Raw genomic sequence first — 19,902 nt, forward strand, 5'->3', positions numbered from 1 at the left:
TGCTGTACCATAGGTTTCCTCCTAGATCTTGACCACCTGATTCCGGTTTTTTAGATAGTAAATATGAGTCCTCTGTGCTAGTGTTGCAGTACATCATCTCACTCAGTTTGGGGAACGAATCCGACATCTCATCTTTGATATTCGCCAGTAGGAACTCATTGGCAGCAGATTGTTGGTTGAAGGAACTATCCTCATTCATCGAGGGCCATAGATCCTTCGATTTCAGGAAGGTTTGAACCGGATTCCTATGGTATCTGCTACCAATATTCCTGCATGAAAAAAAGTAACGAGTTTGTACAACTAAACATGATACTAACCATATGAACATATTACATATAATTTTTCGAGGTAGTTTAGTACTTACGGTAACAGGTCGGGCTTTCCATTCATCCACGGTGGATACTCGATGGCCAGTTTGAGTTAATAGAGAAGTATACTTAACATACTGTTCTTCAACCTTAGATTGAGAATGGAGATTTGTATACTCCATAGTGGCTTCAAAAACTTGTCACTGGAAAGTAAGTTTCGGTAAATCGGTTTAGCCTTCAGCTGCTTTGCTTGCTCCCTCGATTTTCCCTTCCCTGCAACTGCAAAAACTCTCATTCACTTGAGGTTGCACAAGGAACTTTAAGCAGCTTTAGCTTGCTGGTGAAGTACCCTATAGCTGTTATATATATATATGTAGTGTATGTAATATTGGATTTTAAGCTTCTATTTTTGTCTTCACCATCACATGGATGAGATTGCAGTGAGATACTCAAAGGAAGGGACTAAACTCTGAAAGAGGAAAATTCTATTGAAAGCTCTTTAAGACCTTATATTATACAATATATATATAGGCATATTGTAGGGTTATCATTCTAAAGTTAAAAATCATTAGCCACCATTTCACCAGTGCAGGCCAAGTATATAATAAAGTTCTACTTTTTTATATATATTTTTCTTTTTGAACGATACATATATATATGTATGTATGAATATGCTTTAGTAGTTTATAGCTACAATCTATTGTACTTGAATGCACATCCATTACAAATGGTATTTATTTACTTGTAATATGCATGAATGTATTGACCAGACTCGGACGTGTAAGTACACGCGCAACACGATGTTAACTTCGTCCTTTCGTTTTCGGTTTATTTATAGCAATTTCATAAGTATTGACTGTAATGACATCAGACTGTTAGCCGTATTTATGGTTAATATTAAAAAACCTAGTGTATTGAACAAAACTATGCTTTTCACCAGAAAAACCTAACATGCATAATATATATATTATATAAAAACCAAATTAGCACAGAGAGAAAAAAAAAAGTAGTATGGGCAAGATTGCAAATTGTTGTTCTTCCTTCATTCCTTTCCAGCTGAAGTTCTCAATCAAACATCAATAATGTCATGCATGGTTCACTATATGTATATTCATATCATATGCATGGTATGTTATATTATATGTGTAAAATATCATTGATTTTTACAAAAAGTTAGATTGTATTTTCTCTTTAGTAAAAAAATGACAACTATTTGTATGATATCAGAAATTTGTCTTTCTATTAAATTTCACTTTGTAATATTAAAACTATGACTTATGTAACTTAATATTAGTTTTTAACAGTAGAAATCGGTTGCTTTTTAATCTTATAGTATAATTATTCTTTTTAGTATTGATGATAAAATAAGTTTAACTTTAATATAAAGACACCATAATACTTTTATGATTGTATATTAATATTATATATGTAAGTGAGGGCTAAAAAACTGTATAATATGGTGAATTGGGATACCAAGATGGCAAAATTTGTTAAATGTTAATATTAAATCAAAGTGAGAAAAAGGTCTAGAGACTGTCTAATCCACTTGCAATACATAGGCCTGCAATTGAATCCACGTTGGGATCCATTATATGGCTAAAAAATAATGTTTTAGAGCATAAGATACAATAATCTTTCTGCTACTATATATATATACACACAATATAGAGGAATATATTATTATATCATTATACTTTTACAGTCATTGTATGTAGTCTAATACATGCTTAAAGAATTCATTTAATTCCCACTTCTCTGCAGATTCATAATATACACCAGAATACTTGTGGATTTCAATGAAAATTTGTAATATTTTAGGGTTTTACTTTATACCCTTTTTTGTCTTTCTGTACTGAGTTGAATAATGTAGGTTAAATTTATCATTAGTCCATATATTTTGCTAAAATTGTGATTTTGTCTTTATATTTTTTGAATTGGTCAACTTAGTTCTTGTACCTTTTCGAATTTTTGAAATTTTTGTACTGATCAAAACAATATCAGTTAATTGCATTTGATTAAGTATAATTATTAATCCCGTAATATGCATATATGTATAGATTTAGCTCTATTCTTCAATTGATTAAATTCTGAAATTATATTGATGCATATGATAAAGCTGACATAACATCACACATATGAAATAGTTTGCCGCATCATATTTTGAAAAAACATAATTTAATGATTTAACACGAGGGCTGAAATTTTAAATTGAAAAGTACTAGGACTTAAAATGACCAAATTAAAATATAAAACAATGTCTAAATCTATAATTTTGTAAAGTATAAGACAATATCAAAATTTATGAATGAAAGAAAAAGCACCATGATGAAGGTGAAACTGGAAAGTGGCAAAGATCCTTAAAAAGAGGGGTAAACTGTAAAGTGGGAGAACTAAAAGATGTTTAAAGAAAAGACAAGGATGTTTATAAATCCTAGAAGAATATATGTTGGCTTTTGTTTAGCAGGAACAGAAAATTCCTGGTATTAGGGACCATGCTTCATTTTACCCCATTCAAGACAATTAAATTATACATCTTAATTATGACCCAAACCCCAAAAATGGGTGGAAATTAAATATAAGTTTTGAAAATCAAATATAATTTATTAACTTATGATTTTTTTATCGATGAATTTTAGTTTAGTTAACAATATTATTATTACAGCAAAAAGAAAGGTGTGGGTCGTAACGCGTTTAATCATGTATTATCCTTCAAGATTTTGGGATTTTGGATAGTAGTATTAGTAGGCAGGCCCGGCCTTGGGGTCATCTAGAGGTGCGGTCACCAACTTATAAATGTAAAAAAAATAGTTACCAACTTTTAAAGGGCCCCAAAAAAAATTTCAGCTTTTAAAGGTTCAAAATTTTTTTTATCAAAAAATTCTCAAACTTTTAAGGAACCTAAAACCTCATTTTATTGTTTTGCTTAGGGCCTCAAAAATGTCAAGAATAGACTGTTAGTAGGAATTGTATTTAGAAAAGTTGGCCAAAGTGTAAATTTATGATATATTAGATTTTAATTTCTTCATTTTCAAAGGGACTAAATAAAAATTTCCATTGGGGACAAGATCCTTCTTTACTCTCTATCCACCTTTGTAATTAATCCGATTTAAATCTAATTCAACTTGATTTTATCTTAAAAAGTTAACCACTCTAACTCATTTAGATCAAACTTGAATTGATACCCACCCAAACACTCGAGCTTCAAACTCAAATACTTCGATGGTTAAATTTCAATTTAGTCTCTTTATTATATTTAATTTAAAATTTAAAATTTAATTCTTATACTTTAATTTCTAATACAATTTGTTCTCTATGTTTTTATAATATTATTAACTATTCCAAATAGTTAATATCATTAACTTTTCAATTAAATTATTATTTGATTATATATAATTTAAAAACGTATTTTAAATTCAAAAATAAAAAACTAAATTCTTGAAATAAAAATAGATAAACTACATTTTAAATATACAAAACGTATAGAGAGTTAGTGTGAGCTAGTGTACATTGACAAGTGTCCCACTATCCCATCATTTTTCTTTTGCATAATAAATAAAATGGTTAAATTTTATTTTTGATCCCTCTATTATATCTAAATTTAAGATTTAATCATTATACTTTAATCTTTTAACATATATATATATCTGTGTATATGCCCTTCCAACATCGACTAGTGTCCCACCACCCCACCATTTTTCTTCCTTTGTTTTTTTATTTTTTTATTTACATGATAGATTAAAAATGGTTAAATTTCAATTTTAGTGTTTCTATTATACCTAATTCAAAATTACTATTAAAGCATTACTCTCAAAGACTGTAAAACGAACTGGCTGTAGTTTAGTGGTAAGAATTCCACGTTGTGGCCGTGGAGACCTGGGCTCGAATCCCAGCAGCCACATCAGAATGTGTTGTTTTTGCATTTTTTTTGTCAGCTAAGCTTCCAATATATATTTATTTTTTTATTCTATTTTTCATGTCCGTTTTACCATCTATATTCAAAGGTTGTAATTATCTCTTCTAACAATATCGGTTTGAACTTGTATTCTTTCATTGAAAATGTAATGTGCGTTTTCATTACACCCAACACTTATTAACATTGGCAATATTTATGTATTAAGTATATGTTTACATACATGTACACGTATATGCATATGTATATGTATTTGTACATAGGCGGATCTTGGCAACAGCCCTGGTTCCTTAAAATGATTTTTTTTTTCATTTAAGTTCTTTATAATTTATAAAAATTTAAATTAATAATGGTAAAATTACACTTTGACATCCAAAAATGATAAAAATTGATTTAATTGTCTAAAAACTATAAAGATATAAGATACTAAAATGATGAAATTACACTTTTACTATCAAAAAAATATATAATTTAATTCTGCTCAAAATTTTTTTGACTTCACTCCTTCCCTTTACTCGTATTTCTGAATCCGCCACCGCTTATACATGTGTATGTATACATGTATGTAAAGTATATTGCAATTTTGAGGTATTGCAGTTGCTGTCATGGCCGAAGCTTCCCACAAAGCTTCTTGATTCTTGTCAGCTTCTATGGTTTAAATTTAAGAATTAAAATGCCAATTTTCTTGGAAAACCTTGCTGAAATATAAATATATGAAAATTACACCCTAAGTCCTCCACATTTTATATGAGCCATGCATCTATTTTTAAATAATAGAAAGGCATATGCTCCACACCTACATATTATATGCTTCTTGTATTTTTTAAATTATTATTAATAATAATTAGATATGAAAAAATAATTATTCACAATCGGTGAGTCTTCTCGACACCAACACACAAAATTTTCACAAAAATACAATTAATAACGAAAATGACTCATGAGTAAAATTTTGTACGAAAATGTCTTTTTTTTCTAGCATCTGTTGGTGTTGTTATACTGACTGGCGACACCCCCTCATCATTAATCGATAATTGGTGTTTTTTTTAATAATCATTTTTTTTATGCTACCATTATATCTGACGAAACTAACAGATATTGTAAGAAATGGGTTATTCTCGTATAAGATTTTGCTCCTACGTTATTTTCGTAATTAATTATTTTTTATCAGTTTTGAAGAAAAGCCCAAATTTTGTACAATATTTTCTTTTTGAGTAATTTTTTTTAAAAATTTAAGTTTAGAATATCCGGCAAATGAAAGCAAGACAGCTGCCGGCCTAATACGGTGAGTACACGCGGCAGCGCCGTGTTTGCTTGGGAATTGAAGTTATTGATGAATGAAAAATTGGATTTTTAAATTATATATTTTAAAATTAAAATAATTAATTATTTTTTAGCTTCTTTTTCTTAATTTTCAAAACATTGTGACTGGTGAGAATTAAGTGGTCAAAAATGACAGCTATTCCTTCGTTGAATCAATTTGTAATTTTTATTATTTGTTATTATCTATTTTTAATAATTTTTGGATATTTAATAATTATATTAAATATTAAATTCTTATATTTTTTTTAAAAATTACAACACGTAATTCTATTTTAATATGTCGATCGAGTTTTACTTTGATTAATATAAATATTATTGTTAATATAGGAAAATATAAATTCGAGTGCACAAAAGTGCATTATCTTTTTATTTATGGGTTGAGGAGGGAGAGTAGATATGATTAGAAGTCAAAAAAAAATTAGTGGAGATCAAAATTAAATTGTATATTTTTACGATAGTAAAAATATAATTTCATTATTTTAATATCTATATTTTTTTAAAGGATTAAGTCACAATTTTATCATTTTTAGGAGGCCAAAGTACAATTTTATCTTTACTTATTTAATTTTTTATAAATTTTAAAAAGATCTAAATAAAAATTTTTCCATTTTAAAAGGTCGGTGCCCTACCAGCCCCTCTAGCTACACCCTTAGATATGATCAAAACTTGTAATGAGATTTTTAATGATATATTTTTTTTAAAATGAAGGTGGATATAAATTTTAGGATTAATATATTATTTGGTATCAGAGTTTAATTTTAATATTTAATATGTTACTTAAAAATTATTTTCTTTCAATTTAGTACTTGAATTTGGTTTTAATGTTCACTTTGGTACCTAAATTTTTTTGTTCAAATTAAGTAACTATGTTTATTTTATTAGAGCACATTTCTCAATCATTTATTGAGTTTCGATTTTAGTACCAAAAGTACAAAAAAACTAAATTTAAATACTAAATTAAATATTGGAATCAAAGGTAACTGTCAAAGAATTTTATGCAATTCTTTAGCATTGAACTCCTTTTCACCATTAGACTCAATTACCAAATTTCATTACTAAAATTCTAAGCTTCCAAAAGAATAATCCCAATATAGTTCCTTCCATTGTCATTTTCATTGTAGTATTTGTAAACAAGAAGTAAAGCCTTCTACTTTTCCCCGCTTAATTGCAGAAAGTGTAAATAACATAAAGATAGAAGCTTCAACTTTCAAGTTAGTGCGTGGCAAAGCAACCCAACCTGCAAATTTTCCTTCTTTTTCAAAGATTAGTTGTCCATGAAGATATAATATTATATATATACATATCTCTCTTAAGACCCCAAAGACCAAAACAGTACGTAGTTGTCGTTTACACCTTAAGGGAAATCGCCCCTTCACTTTCCCTTTACATCACCTCTATCTATATATATCTTTTTCTTTTCTCTTTGGTCTGACCGTAAACTTTGAATCAGATCAAAATCAAATCTTTTGTTTTAGATAAGAACTTTGCTTAAAGACCAAATTTTTATTTTTGGAACACAAATAAAGGGTCTTTCTTTTTTCTCTTTTTTACAGTGGGGTTTTGTTTGTGTTTGTGAATTTGGAGTTGGTTTAGAGGTTGAAGAAAAGGGTACTAAAGAAAATTGGGTGTTTTTTGGGGAGAGAAATGGAGGTGAAAGTTTGTGATTTTACAGTGTTCTGATAGATTGAAGAAAAGGATATCCAAAAAAGTTCGATTTTTTTAATGAAAGATCAAAGGTGCAAGTAAGAATTGATTCCAAACCCCTTTCTATATCTTTTTCTTTTCATTTTCCTAGAAAATTTTCAGAGAGAAAATATGGCAACGCTTGTGGAGCCACCAAATGGGGTGAAACCAAGAGGTAAACATTACTATTCAATGTGGCAAACCCTTTTTGAGATTGATACAAAGTATGTACCAATCAAACCAATAGGGAGAGGTGCATATGGCATAGTTTGTTCATCCATCAATAGAGAAACCAATGAGAAAGTAGCCATAAAAAAGATACATAATGTGTTTGAGAATCGTGTTGATGCATTGAGAACATTGAGGGAATTGAAGCTTTTAAGACATATCCACCATGAGAATGTTATTGCTTTGAAAGATGTGATGATGCCTATTCATAGAGCTAGTTTTAATGATGTTTATTTGGTGTATGAGTTGATGGATACTGATTTGCATCAGATTATTAAGTCTCCTCAACCTCTTTCTAATGATCATTGCAAGTACTTCATTTTCCAGGTAACAAATTAACCCCTCTTTTTTGTGTTTTTTTAAGTAAAATTGGTGTCATCTATGTTAGCAAAGCACTTGAATTTTTTTAAGAGGCCTTAGCTCAATGGTGAGGTTGAGGACTTTGGAACTTTGGCCTTAGCTCAATGTGTGGTTCAATGAAATTTTATGATTGTCCTTGTTTAAAATCTTATGGTTTCTAAAGGGACTCTTAAGGAAATTTCCATTTTTGGGGCCAGTTTAGGGTGTAGGCATTAGGGTCTAAGTTCTAAGTCTTACTATGTGTAAATGTGTGTTCAGTGTAATTTTACTATTGTCCTTGTTTAGAATCGTACAATTTTTAAAGGGACTAATAAGGAAATTTTCCATTTTGAGGGGCTGGTTTAGGGTCTAAGTTATAAGTCTTACAATGCGTAAATATGGCTTGGTGTAATTTTACTATTGTCCTTGTTTAAAGTATTACCATTATAAGGGGACTACAAGGAAATTTTCCATTTTGAGGGATCGGTTTAAAGTTTAAGGTTTAGGGTCTAAATTCTAGGTCTTACTACGTGTAAATGTGGGGTTCATTGTAATTTTACTGTTGCTCTTGTTTAAAATCTTATAATTTCAAGAGGGACTGTAAGGAAAGTTTCCATTTTGTTTCGGGTCTAAGTCTTACTATTTGTAAATGTGTGGTTCAATGAAATTTACTACCGTCCTTGTTTAAAATTTTACAATTTTTAAAGGGACTTGGGAAAATTTTCCATTTTGTGGGGCCGATTTAGAGTCTAAAGTCTTACTATGCGTAAATGTGTGGTTCAATGTAATTTTACTATTGTCCTTGTTTAGAATCTTACAAAATTTTAAAGGGACTACAAGGAAATTTTCCATTTTTGGGGTGCCTAGGTCCCTACCTGCTCCCTAGTGCCACCCTCCCTTACTGATTGAAACGATTGATATAATTCCCCTTTTTGTAAGGCTTTTATACCGTTAAAGTTTCTAATTAGTGTTAAATAGCTCTCTTTTTTATGTTCATTGGCGCAGCTAGAAAATTGATTTAGGGGACCAAAGAGTAATTTTACCTTTAAATTTACTTGTAATTTCACAAAACTTGAAGGGTCTAAATGGCAATTTTTTTTGGGGGGGGGGTTTGATGACATTTCATGCTCATATGGTCCCATTTTGCATTTACGTTCAAAGGGCTAAATGAGTTGTTAGGCTCATTATAAACAACTTGTACTAGTGGGAAACTTGTTAAATGGATTCATTAAAGTACAAGATGACAACAATGGAGCAACCTGGCTCAATGAATATACATTGACATATTCATTAAAGACGGGTTATGTTGTACGGACTCTTCATTTTCATTGAAGTAATATCCATATCCGGATTAGGGTATGAAAGTATGACCTTCTAAATATACGGAAAAGCTTTAAAATGAAATTTGAGCTTATACCCGTGTTACAGCTTTGGGTTTTTATTTCTTTTTTCGGGTTGTCGACATAATTCCTTCGTTAAACACGGCCACCGTCTTGATTTTCTCGTTTTGGTTGTTAATAATATTGTGTTTCAGCACTTATATCTGTGTCTAACCTTCGGTGCGTGTTTTAGTTACTACGAGGGCTGAAGTACCTGCACTCCGCGAACATCCTTCATCGAGACTTGAAACCCGGGAACCTCCTTGTTAATGCTAATTGTGACTTGAAGATATGCGATTTCGGGCTGGCACGAACCAGTAGAGGCAACGAACAATTCATGACCGAGTATGTTGTCACTCGTTGGTACCGTGCACCGGAGCTCCTACTCTGTTGTGATAATTACGGTACTTCCATTGATGTTTGGTCGGTCGGATGCATTTTCGCTGAGATTCTTGGTCGAAAACCTATCTTCCCCGGGACTGAATGTCTCAACCAGCTTAAGCTAATCATTAATGTCCTTGGAAGCCAACAAGAGGCTGATCTTGCATTTATTGATAACCCGAAAGCCAGAAGGTATATCAAGTCACTTCCGTATTCGAGGGGCATCCATTTTTCTCACTTATACCCTCATGCGGATCCATTAGCCATAGATTTGTTACAAAGGATGCTCGTTTTCGATCCGTCTAAGAGGATTACTGTCATGGAAGCACTGCTACATCCTTATATGTCAGGATTATATGATCCAAGACGCAATCCACCTGCACAAGTACCGATCAATCTTGACATAGATGAGAACATGGGAGAACACATGATTCGAGAGATGGTGTGGATCGAGATGCTTCACTACCATCCTGAGGTTCTTTCTGCAAATGCTTAGATGATATTGTTTTATTGATGCTCGGTTCTACGGCTGTGTTAAAGTATGCTTTTGGAACCGGTATTATTGTATGACCTAGAAGAACACTATTGAGAGTTATATGCCTTGGAACTTGGCAATTATACCAAGATTTTGTTTACCTTTATTAGCTTTGGTTTATTTATGGCAGAATTTGGCAGTGTAACTTGTAATATATGCATATATTTTAGTTACATTTACTTCAAATACATCAATTACAATGCTGCTATGTTTTCACTAAGCTGAAACGTTTCCTCTCTAAGATGGAAATCCCCATGGATAGTTATGCTAAGTTTGTTTTTAATCAGGTTAAGAACCTAAACCCATTTCTTTGTACTGTTCTTATTCGTGGATATTATTTACAGGGCCTTGTTAAGGCATCGTGTATAGTGAAATGAGAAGAAAAAACAAAGGTGTTTTGCCTGTTTTTAAAGCTTGTGGTGCGGTTAATGATGTGGGTCATGGATAGACTATTTTGATTGGTGGGTTTGGGTTTGATTGGTTTGTTAAGAATGGTTTGATTGAAACGTCTGTTAACTTAGGGGTTTTGGGATGTAGTAGGAAGGTGTTTGATGAATTGTTGATAGGGATTTGATTTCTTGGACGGAGTTGATTGTTGGTTACGCGAAAGTTGGGGGAATCTGCAGGGGAATCGCCTGTGAAGGATATGATGGTGTGGACCGTGATAGTTACGGGGTATGCTTAGAATGCTAAGCCTAGAGAGGCATTAGAGTTTTTCGGGAGGATGCTAAATGACGGGGTTGAAACGATTTGCTTGTGCACAACTAGGTGCTGCAAAGTATGCTAACTGGATTCGGGATATTGTTGAGATTTTAGGGTTTAATCCTACTCGTTGTGTTGTAGTGGGATCAGCAAAGTGTGGGAGCATTGAGGATGCATGTAAGGTCTTTAAGACAATGGAAGAAAAGAATGTGCTTTCATACAGTTCGATGATTGCAGGGTTTGCTATGCACGGTTTGCTTATGTGGCATTGGAGTTGTTCCATGCGATGGCGAAAATAGGGATCAAAACAAATAGAGTTACGTTTACTGGAGGGCTTACAGCTTGTAGCCATTCAAAAATGGTAGAACAGGTCATCAAATATTTGCATCCATTGAGGATAAATTCGAGATTTCTCCAGGCGTTGATTATTATTCTTGCATGGTTGATCTTCTTGGTCGAGCTGGATGTCTAGAAGAAGCACTTAATCTTGCAAAAACAATGCCAACAAAGGCTAATGGAGGTGTTTGGGGAGCATTGCTTGGAGCATTTAAGACCTACTTAAAAACTACGAGCTATGAAAAACAGTAAAAGCACTTCTCCAATCCCTCTTGATTTCATTATTGAGAAAATTGATTCCTCTAAAAGAATTAAGGCAATTTAATTCTTATCAATTTCAAAAGTAAACAGCTAAGGACTTTACATAATTTTGATTGGAGTAATAAACAAATTTAACCTGCAATATTTTTGTAAATGTGTAACTGTTGAGGCTAAATTTGTTATTATACCAATTTCAATTGTGCACAAGTGACAAAATACAATTATTGCCGTAAGTAATTGTCCTTAATTGCTCACTTTCAATATTGATAAAGATTAAATTGCTCTAATTTTTTTGAGGATTAACTTGCTCAATTTCAAAATTGAAACGGACTGAAGAGGTCTTTTTACCAACAGCTTTTGGTTAGAAAAATGCAACACATTGTTATGATGCAAGTTTCAGAATATGATGGCATACAAAATCCTATCTCACCATCTACGATAGATAAGATTCAATATATGTGTAAAAGATTCAAATGTATCAATATCGCACCTTGAAAAATATTCAACTTTCACCTCGATCACCAGAAGTTACCACAAGAGCACTTCCCATCATGGAAATGGTGGAATCTCAAGTTATCCCTTACAATAATTACCCTTCTTGTGATTTGAGATACAGCACAAAGAAATGAGTGGCAATCTTCACACATTCTTAGGTTCTTCATAATCCTTATGGGGAAATCGGCATTTATATCGAGTAGCCCGAATGCCAGAGCTAGCTTCTCGCTATGAGTGATTAGTATTCGTCTCTTTTCTTCATCACTCACATCATAAGCAATAGAATTCATGTTTGGCTGGTACCCAATAGCTTTTAACCTATTTAGAAGATCCTCGAGCACTTGCTTCATCTCACCGTACCTTGGATGTGACATGTCTCCGGAAAAGAACTCTTGAATTACACCCTTCTTGGTTTCCAACCAGCTACATCCAGGATTTTTTCTTAGACCTCTCTCTCTCATCATTTTCCTTACCATTAAAACATCGTTCCACTGTCCTGCTGAAGCGTATATGTTAGAAAGCAAGATGTAGTTTCCGATAGCATTAGGTTCTAACTCAAATAAATGGTTAGCAGCAATCTGAGCAATATCAGGATTAGAATAAGTCCGACATGCTCCTAGCAATGCCCCCCAAACACCTCCATTAGGCTCTAATGGCATTGTTTCAGCAAGGTTAAGTGCTTCTTCTAGACATCCAGCTCGACCAAGAAGATCAACCATACAAGAATAATGATCAACACCTGGAGAAATCCCGAATTTCTCCTCCATCGATTCAAATATTTGACGACCTTGTTCTACCATTCTTGAATGGCTACAAGCTGTAAGCACTCCAATAAACGTAACTTTATTTGGTTTGATCCCAATTTTCACCATTTCATGGAATAATTCCAATGCCGCATAAGCATAACCGTGCATAGCAAACCCTGCAATCATCGAACTGTATGAAAACACATTCTTTTCTTCCATTACCTTAAAAGCCTTATATGCGTCCTCAACACTCCCACACTTCGAGTACATATGAATCAAAGCCGATCCCACTACAACACAACGAGTAGGACTAAACCCCAAATTCTCAACAGTATCCCGAATCCAGTTCGCATATTTTGCAGCACCTAGTTGTGCACAAGCAGAAATAACCCCAACCAAAGTAACCTTATCTGTTTCAACCCCTTCATTTAGCATCCTCTCGAAAAATTCCAATGCTTCTCTAGGCTTAGCATTCTGAGCATACCCCGTAACCATCGCCGTCCACGCCACCATATCCTTCTTAGGCAATTCACTAAACAATTCCCCTGCAGATTCCATATCCCCAGCTTTCACATACCCAACAATCAACTCCGTCCAGGAAATCAAATCCCTTCCAGGCAATTCATCAAACACCTTCCTCCCACATCCTAAAAACCCTAACTTAACATACATTTCAATCAAACTGTTCTTAACAAACAAATCAAACCCAAACCCACCAATCAAAATCGTCTGGCCATGAATTTGCCTACCCAAATCCACATCATTAACAACACCACAAGCTTTAAAAAGAGCCGAAAACGTAAACGAAATAGGCAAAACATTTTTTTTCCTCATTTCACAGTACACAAAAACAGATTCCTTAACATGACCTTGTAAACAATACCCACGAATAAGAGCAGTACAAAGAAATGGGTTTGGGTTCTCAACCTGATTAAAAACAAGCTTAGCATAACTATCCATTGGGATTTCCATTTTCGTGAGGATACGTATTAGCTTGGTGAGAACATAGCAGCATTGTTCAAAACCTTTACGGAGGATACGAGCATGGATTTGTTGGATTTGGGTAAGGGAAGTGCAGCAATTGAGAGCTGAAATGAGTTGAGATTCTAAAAGGGAGCGTTGGTTTTGACGTTGAGAGAAAGGGATGAATGGAGGGGTTGTTTGGGATGGGATTTGTTGGGGAAGGTGTTTGGAGAATTGTTTTGGGATGAAATTTATGGGTATTGTAGAGAATTTGTGGGAAAGGTGTACCATTTATGCAAATTCAGAAATGCTGGAATCCATAAGTTTCTAGCTCCTACTCTACCTATATGCACTATGAAGCAATAACCAAATACGGGAGTGGGAGGGGAAGAGAGAGCGCGCGCAGGGGTACCTGTGGCGATTAAACGCTGCGCTTTGGGTTTCTTTAGAGTAAAGACGGTATGAAAATATTTTATGCAATCATTCATGAAAAACACAATTTTTATTAAACCTCATAACTTTACTAAAATATAACTTCATTTACTAAATTTGAATAGTTTAAATGATACATATATCCTTTTAGAATAAAGTAAATATTTATCTCTTTGCAACATTTTTCATTTTCATCATCAAATTTTTTTATCTCAAAATTTAGTAACTCTTTTTTTAATTTAATCCTGAATTCTATTAATATATAATAATATGATACTGTGAAATTATGCAAAATTATCTCTTGAAATTTGAAGTATGCCATTTTTTTAAAAAAATTTCAATTGATAAAAATGTACCACATCATTAAACCTCAACAAAATCTAAATTCAAAAAATAAATTGAAAAAAACAAAATTACAAATATGTGAACTAAAAAATTTTTAAAGACCAAATTATAAAAAAGTATCAAATTCAAAGACTAAATATTAATTTATCCTTATATTTATCTCAGAGTCAAACTTTGAATCACTATTCATTACCCACCAGCTTGCATGTGATAAACCTAACCCAAAAAATGATAAAAACTAATGCATAAAGATTAATTATCTATTTTTTAGTAAAGGAAGCAAAATACAATAACTACTAGTATAACAGCCTCTACTTTTATCAAAAAAAAAAAAACTGTTAGTCCACATTTCACAGAGTCCCAAGGTATCAAGAAACCAATGCTACCTTGAAAAGAACTTCTCAACTATATAAACAAGCTAGAAATGTCTTATCACATACATAATTTACACCCCTAAAAAAAAAAAGGAAAACTGGATGGTAATAAGACATGAAAACTAAAGATATGTCATTCCATTAGTGAGAAAAAGAAGAAAAAAGCATTCATCCTATTTTAAGCCTATGCCTTGGGCCAACCAGCACTGCTCTGATCGAAACCGGTTCTAACCTCATTGTTTATGGTGGGTTTTCAACTGATGAGTCTGCTTGATTTGTTTTTGGATTTCCTCAATACTTCCTTAAGTACTCCGGCGATTCTCTCGGCCATGTGTTGTTCTAGGAATCTTTCTTTGACCCTTTCGTACCCTCTTTTTCCCATTGTAAGCCTCCTCTCTACATGAGTGGCGAGTTTGACAATGTTTTTAGCAAGAGGTGTAACCCCGGGTTTTCCAACTGGGTGTAATAAACCTGTAGTCCCATTCACTACTATTTCTGTGGTACCTCCTGCAGCTGTTCCCTGATTTTGAGTATGAAATGGTGTCAGTATCAAAAACCAGCTCCAGTTATTTACCATAAGTTCTTAGGTATCAGTAAAAATCAAACACAATTAAAAGAAAATTGGGTAAAGACGTAAAGTTAATAGATTACCAGTACAGGTAACTGGAAAGCCATGGCTTCAATTGTTATCCGTCCAAAGCATTCTCCTCGCGCCTACGAGGAAAAACTTTTTTGATTCATTTCTATTTAAAGTAATGTTAAAGTAGAGAATAAGGTGTCCGCAGTTTATAATGAAATGCTAATCATGGAGAAAAGAATTGAAAGGGGGAACAAAATTAGTAATAACATAACAAGCTTATAAAGAGGTCGGAAAAATTCAAAACCATCATATGCATTAAAAGAAAGGAAACTATAACCTCAGTGGTGTTATTTACAAGTTTGTTCATTTTTTTGCCTTCAGAATCTTGCTAACTCGGTGATTGTGGCATTTTGTAACTCGGACATATCTAAGAACAAAAATTAGAAAATGAACGTAAAACCTAACCAAAATTATCATTATTATCTCAGAAGTGCTTGGCCTACTAAACAATAGAAAACCAATGCCATCAAATCAATTATCAATGTCGCTAAGTTAACTACTCGCTATGTCTAGTTATGGTAAGGTATTGGTTATATCAGTAAATGCTAATTGTAAAAGGACCTTCAAATATCTTTCTGACTCTGTCCTATATGTCGTGATATAGAAAACGGCAATAGCTTCTTTATAAAATTACTACACAAGCAACTGAAGGAGCAATCAACAAGATAGCAAATTAGATGAATTGCACAGATTGAAGTAAACATAATATTTGAAACAGAAAATGCTTTGAACCACATAAATTACCTGGGAATTCTGAACAAGAACATCAATGGCAGCTAAATACGGGGCAACTGTCAGAGTTTTGTTCACAAAATGAACACGATCTTGAATTTTCTTCTGCACTACAGAATCTCGTAATTCCATTTCAAATTTTGTCTGAGCACTCATGTCACTTCCCACAATTACTGCATGCAGTAGTGGTATCTGCATTTTCTTTTCCTTGATTAGTTGCAAGGCCTCATAGAAGGATCGTAAAAAGAGATCCTGCCCTTTTCCTCGTGAAACACCTGCAGTGGAAGGAGTTTGGTGCTAATTAGTGATGAATAACAGAAAAGCATACACCTTTTTAGTTTAAATGTTTTCCTCTCCTTTCTACCTTCTTTTATATGCCTCAAAGAACTAAAAAAATATTCAAGGGAAGGATACATTAGAATGATTTGGTGGTTAATTTAAAATAATCCAATAGTAGCTAAAGGGACAAATGGAAAATCTAGGAAAAGGTGATCTATGGAACCAAACTATGGTTCTTGCCAGTTGCCAAAACATTCTGTTTGACAGAACTCAAAATGCAAGAGTTTCAATAAATAACAATTGCAGAAGCTATAAAAGTTCCAATTTTCCTCGAATAGACAATATCTCACCAAAAAGTTTGAGTGCACAATGAAACAGCCTAAATGAAATTCCCAGTTAAAATAATTATGCAATTGACAAAGCCGATACTGACAACTCTCCTTTTACCAAACTCAAATGAGGACCTCTTTTGGTTTCATGGCATAACTCAACGAAAATAACACTAGGTGCATTAATTGGAGGAAACTAAAGAAGAGAGAAATCTATCCAAGATGAAAACTGAAAATCATACTGTTTATTATGGCAAAGAGTAAATCCTCATTGAGCACTCCAAGAGATTCACGAACATGTTCACGCAGAACCCGTTTAGCCACAGTGTCTTCTGCAACTTGCATCAGTTCCTTGCTATTTCCAAGGTGAACAACATAGGTATCGGGCATCTTAATCCTGCAAAACGCAAATGAATGAAAAAAAGAAAAAGAAGACTCAAATGTGTAACCAAACGTAAGATACGTGAAACGTATAGATTAACTAAGGAACTACATGCACAAAAAGCTTGTTGGGTTTGTGCTGCAATGCATACAAAATGAACATTAATACTTTAAAAGCAACAATAAACACACCGAGATTGTAGACATAAGGATTTTAGAAGCTTACTTCAAACGTTCTTGAGTCCTATTCTTCCAGTATTCTGTTGTAACATGGGAATCAATCATTGCACCAGCTACAAAAGGAAGATGCTTTACATAGTCTAATTTAAAGTAATGGCCACGCATTTCATGGATCCACCACAACACCTTAGGCAGAACACGATGAACATCTCCCTTAAGAACAACATCCAGCCATTTCCCAGCAACTGCAGTGTTCAAAACAACCAAATCAGCTCTTAGAGCAGTATCTAAAGCTTCTTTCCCCTTAGCCGAGACAACCTGAAAAGATGGGTAAAAGCCTAATTAGAAATAAGATAAATATTAACAAAACAATCATCTAAGCCTTCACAGATAGAATGCTAATATAGAGTTCACTATTATGTGGTAAAGACACCATAAATGAATATGTAACCAAGTGAAATAGTTGGACTACCTGTACTCCTCTGTCCAACATCTTATGTTCTAAACTATATGTTACTTCATCTGTTTCAGATGGTTTCATAATTGTCATCCAATAAACTTCAGCACCAACACTTCTTAATAGGAATGCCAGCTCCATCAGCAACAATGGTCCACCTAGTGAAACAGGAAAAGGAATTATATAATGAGATATGATAAAATAAATGAATTCTAAAAAGCATCTTCACAAGGAAAGATGATGATCACAAATGTCATAAATAATAAGATTTCTTCTGACAAATATATTTTCCGGCAAAGGGTTGTTTATGAAAAAGAAATCTAGTTTTGATGAAGTAGCAAAACCACAATCAAATACTTAGACATGGTGCGCATTCATTGACAGCTGGATGCAACCGACATTACTTTATAAGCAAAAAATTGGATGATTCTGTAACAACAATTTTTCATGAAGGTAACGACAATGACGAATTCACATTATACCACGAAAAGACAGATGCTATATATGCACAAGCCATTTATAGCATGTGTCAGCAACAAGCCAAAACTATACTCTAAAGTATACATGCAGAGTACCTAGGAGTCAGCAGTCAAAGAGAATTTCAGAATTTATTATTATGCAATTATTTTCATCTATGGGATACAAAGGATGGGTCATTACAAGCATATCAACAGATCCTCAGAAAGTAATTAAACCTTGAAGATATTAGCACACCAATGGAATGCTTTTTACTGATAGTCAAAAGTAGAAAATTTTACAAAGGGATTAAGATGCAAAGGGCTATAGTGCATATTTGGTGTTTTTCATACTTTAGTATGAATTTCAACATGATAAGAGAATGTGCAGATATCCTCACGGAGAACTAAAGAAACTTATAGCCAATGATATGCTGACCGTGATAACCATAACATTAAATGACATTCCACGAATAGTAATTAATGCATATGCAAATACATCTATTAGTTACTTGAATCCAAATAAACTAGCAGTAATGGCTTTTAGAATTCTTGGCATGGCTAGCATATTAACAGGAAGAATCCATGCACATTCCTCTTTTAGTTCCTCTATACAATAATAAACCTCGTGTATATATGTGTGTGTGTCCACGGATCAATAACATTAGTGCCAAGACAGCTCATAGATAATGCAGAAGGCTACCTCAAAGCTACTGAGCATAAACTTCAATTAAAACAATCATACAGTAAATAAACCCTAACAAGTCACTTTACACTAAGCGGTAGGCAAACAAATCAAATTCCAGTACATTGAAATTCAATAAAAAGAAACGACTGAGACTCACTGAAGAAAGCTATTAACAAGAGAGAAAAAAGTAAAACAGTACCAGAAAGCGAGAGCTCGTGCGAAACCAGCAGAACAACCTTCGACTTCATAAAGCTAAGCGGACTCGGCTTCACAGCCGCGACCGGCGTGGTGCGCTTCTCAGCGACTTGAATAACATGCCGAGCCGAACCAATACCATCAACAGCAGCCGAAACAGTCCGATCACACGAATCGAAAGCGCTTCTCATGAAAAAAGCGATCACAGTCGAAACCGAAAGCATTAAGAGAAGAGCCAGAAGCCAACGGTTCTGTAAGTGATGGTAGTGGTGATGACCCCAGCCAACGGCGGTATGCTTCGCCATCGTCTCTTTCTGTTCGGTCTAGGGTTACGAGATCGAGTAATGATGCTATTACCTTTGGCATTTGAAAGGATTGTTGTTTATTGGCGAAATTGAGTAGTAGCTGAAGGTGTACATTTGGCGGTGTACGAAGGAACACTTGGAAGAAGGTTTTTGGCTTTGGATTTCGATTCCTTCTTTACGAATTTTCTTCTTTTTTCCTTTTTACTCGGATTTTTTTTACTGGTTTTTCGTGTTCGAAGACTGTGACAGTGTCAGTGGGGGATAATTTTTATTTCAATTTTCAAGGGCGGTTTGGGCTGAGTACTGTTAAATAACGTGAGTTTAGCTTACCTCTTAAGTTAGACTAATTAATTTCACAGTCACATCTATTTTTATATTAATCACACATATACGCACCAATTATTTAAACTTACTCTCAGTCACTTACTTTTAGTCATTCTACCATTAAGATTTGTTACTTCTCAAACGATAATATGAGATGATAATATAAATAAAGATAAATTTTCATTCGATCATGATAT

At 33.4% G+C, this 19,902-nt stretch overlaps 3 protein-coding genes across 3 annotated transcripts; 1 reads left to right on the top strand and 2 right to left on the bottom strand.

Moving 5' to 3' along the window:
- Positions 1–6,705: 6,705 nt before the first annotated feature.
- LOC107936554 (mitogen-activated protein kinase 7) lies at positions 6,706–10,306 on the top strand. Its single transcript, XM_016869305.2, has 2 exons — positions 6,706–7,779; positions 9,364–10,306. Exons 1-2 carry the CDS (start codon positions 7,357–7,359, stop codon positions 10,045–10,047), a joined length of 1,107 nt encoding a protein of 368 aa, XP_016724794.1. The 5' UTR covers positions 6,706–7,356; the 3' UTR covers positions 10,048–10,306.
- A 1,505-nt stretch (positions 10,307–11,811) lies between these two features.
- Positions 11,812–14,035, bottom strand: LOC107936553 (pentatricopeptide repeat-containing protein At5g44230). The gene has a single exon (XM_016869304.2). It carries the CDS (start codon positions 13,878–13,880, stop codon positions 11,904–11,906), a length of 1,977 nt encoding a protein of 658 aa, XP_016724793.1. The 5' UTR covers positions 13,881–14,035; the 3' UTR covers positions 11,812–11,903.
- A 628-nt stretch (positions 14,036–14,663) lies between these two features.
- On the bottom strand, positions 14,664–19,683 carry LOC107936567 (uncharacterized). The gene is made up of 7 exons (XM_016869318.2): positions 19,081–19,683; positions 17,754–17,896; positions 17,328–17,599; positions 16,963–17,117; positions 16,125–16,387; positions 15,392–15,454; positions 14,664–15,260 (listed from the first exon to the last, which is right to left on the bottom strand). Exons 1-7 carry the CDS (start codon positions 19,379–19,381, stop codon positions 14,994–14,996), a joined length of 1,464 nt encoding a protein of 487 aa, XP_016724807.2. The 5' UTR covers positions 19,382–19,683; the 3' UTR covers positions 14,664–14,993.
- Between the last annotated feature and the right edge of the window lie 219 nt (positions 19,684–19,902).

The sequence above is a fragment of the Gossypium hirsutum genome, chromosome A02 (assembly GCF_007990345.1).
Source record: "Gossypium hirsutum isolate 1008001.06 chromosome A02, Gossypium_hirsutum_v2.1, whole genome shotgun sequence".
Taxonomy (NCBI): domain Eukaryota; kingdom Viridiplantae; phylum Streptophyta; class Magnoliopsida; order Malvales; family Malvaceae; genus Gossypium; species Gossypium hirsutum.

What these genes read in the sequence shown, in the direction of transcription:
- LOC107936553 (XM_016869304.2), bottom strand. Translation starts at nt 13,880, where the DNA reads ATGGTACACCTTTCCCACAAATTCTCTACAATACCCATAAATTTCATC.
- LOC107936567 (XM_016869318.2), bottom strand. Translation starts at nt 19,381, where the DNA reads ATGGCGAAGCATACCGCCGTTGGCTGGGGTCATCACCACTACCATCAC. An exon ending in ACTCTTTGCCATAATAAACA is followed by an intron (nt 16,388 to 16,962) that starts GTATGATTTTCA and finishes CTTCCACTGCAG; the next exon opens with GTGTTTCACGAGGAAAAGGG. An exon ending in TTCTTGTTCAGAATTCCCAG is followed by an intron (nt 15,455 to 16,124) that starts GTAATTTATGTG and finishes TTTTCCTCGTAG; the next exon opens with GCGCGAGGAGAATGCTTTGG.
- LOC107936554 (XM_016869305.2), top strand. Translation starts at nt 7,357, where the DNA reads ATGGCAACGCTTGTGGAGCCACCAAATGGGGTGAAACCAAGAGGTAAA. An exon ending in GCAAGTACTTCATTTTCCAG is followed by an intron (nt 7,780 to 9,363) that starts GTAACAAATTAA and finishes TGCGTGTTTTAG; the next exon opens with TTACTACGAGGGCTGAAGTA.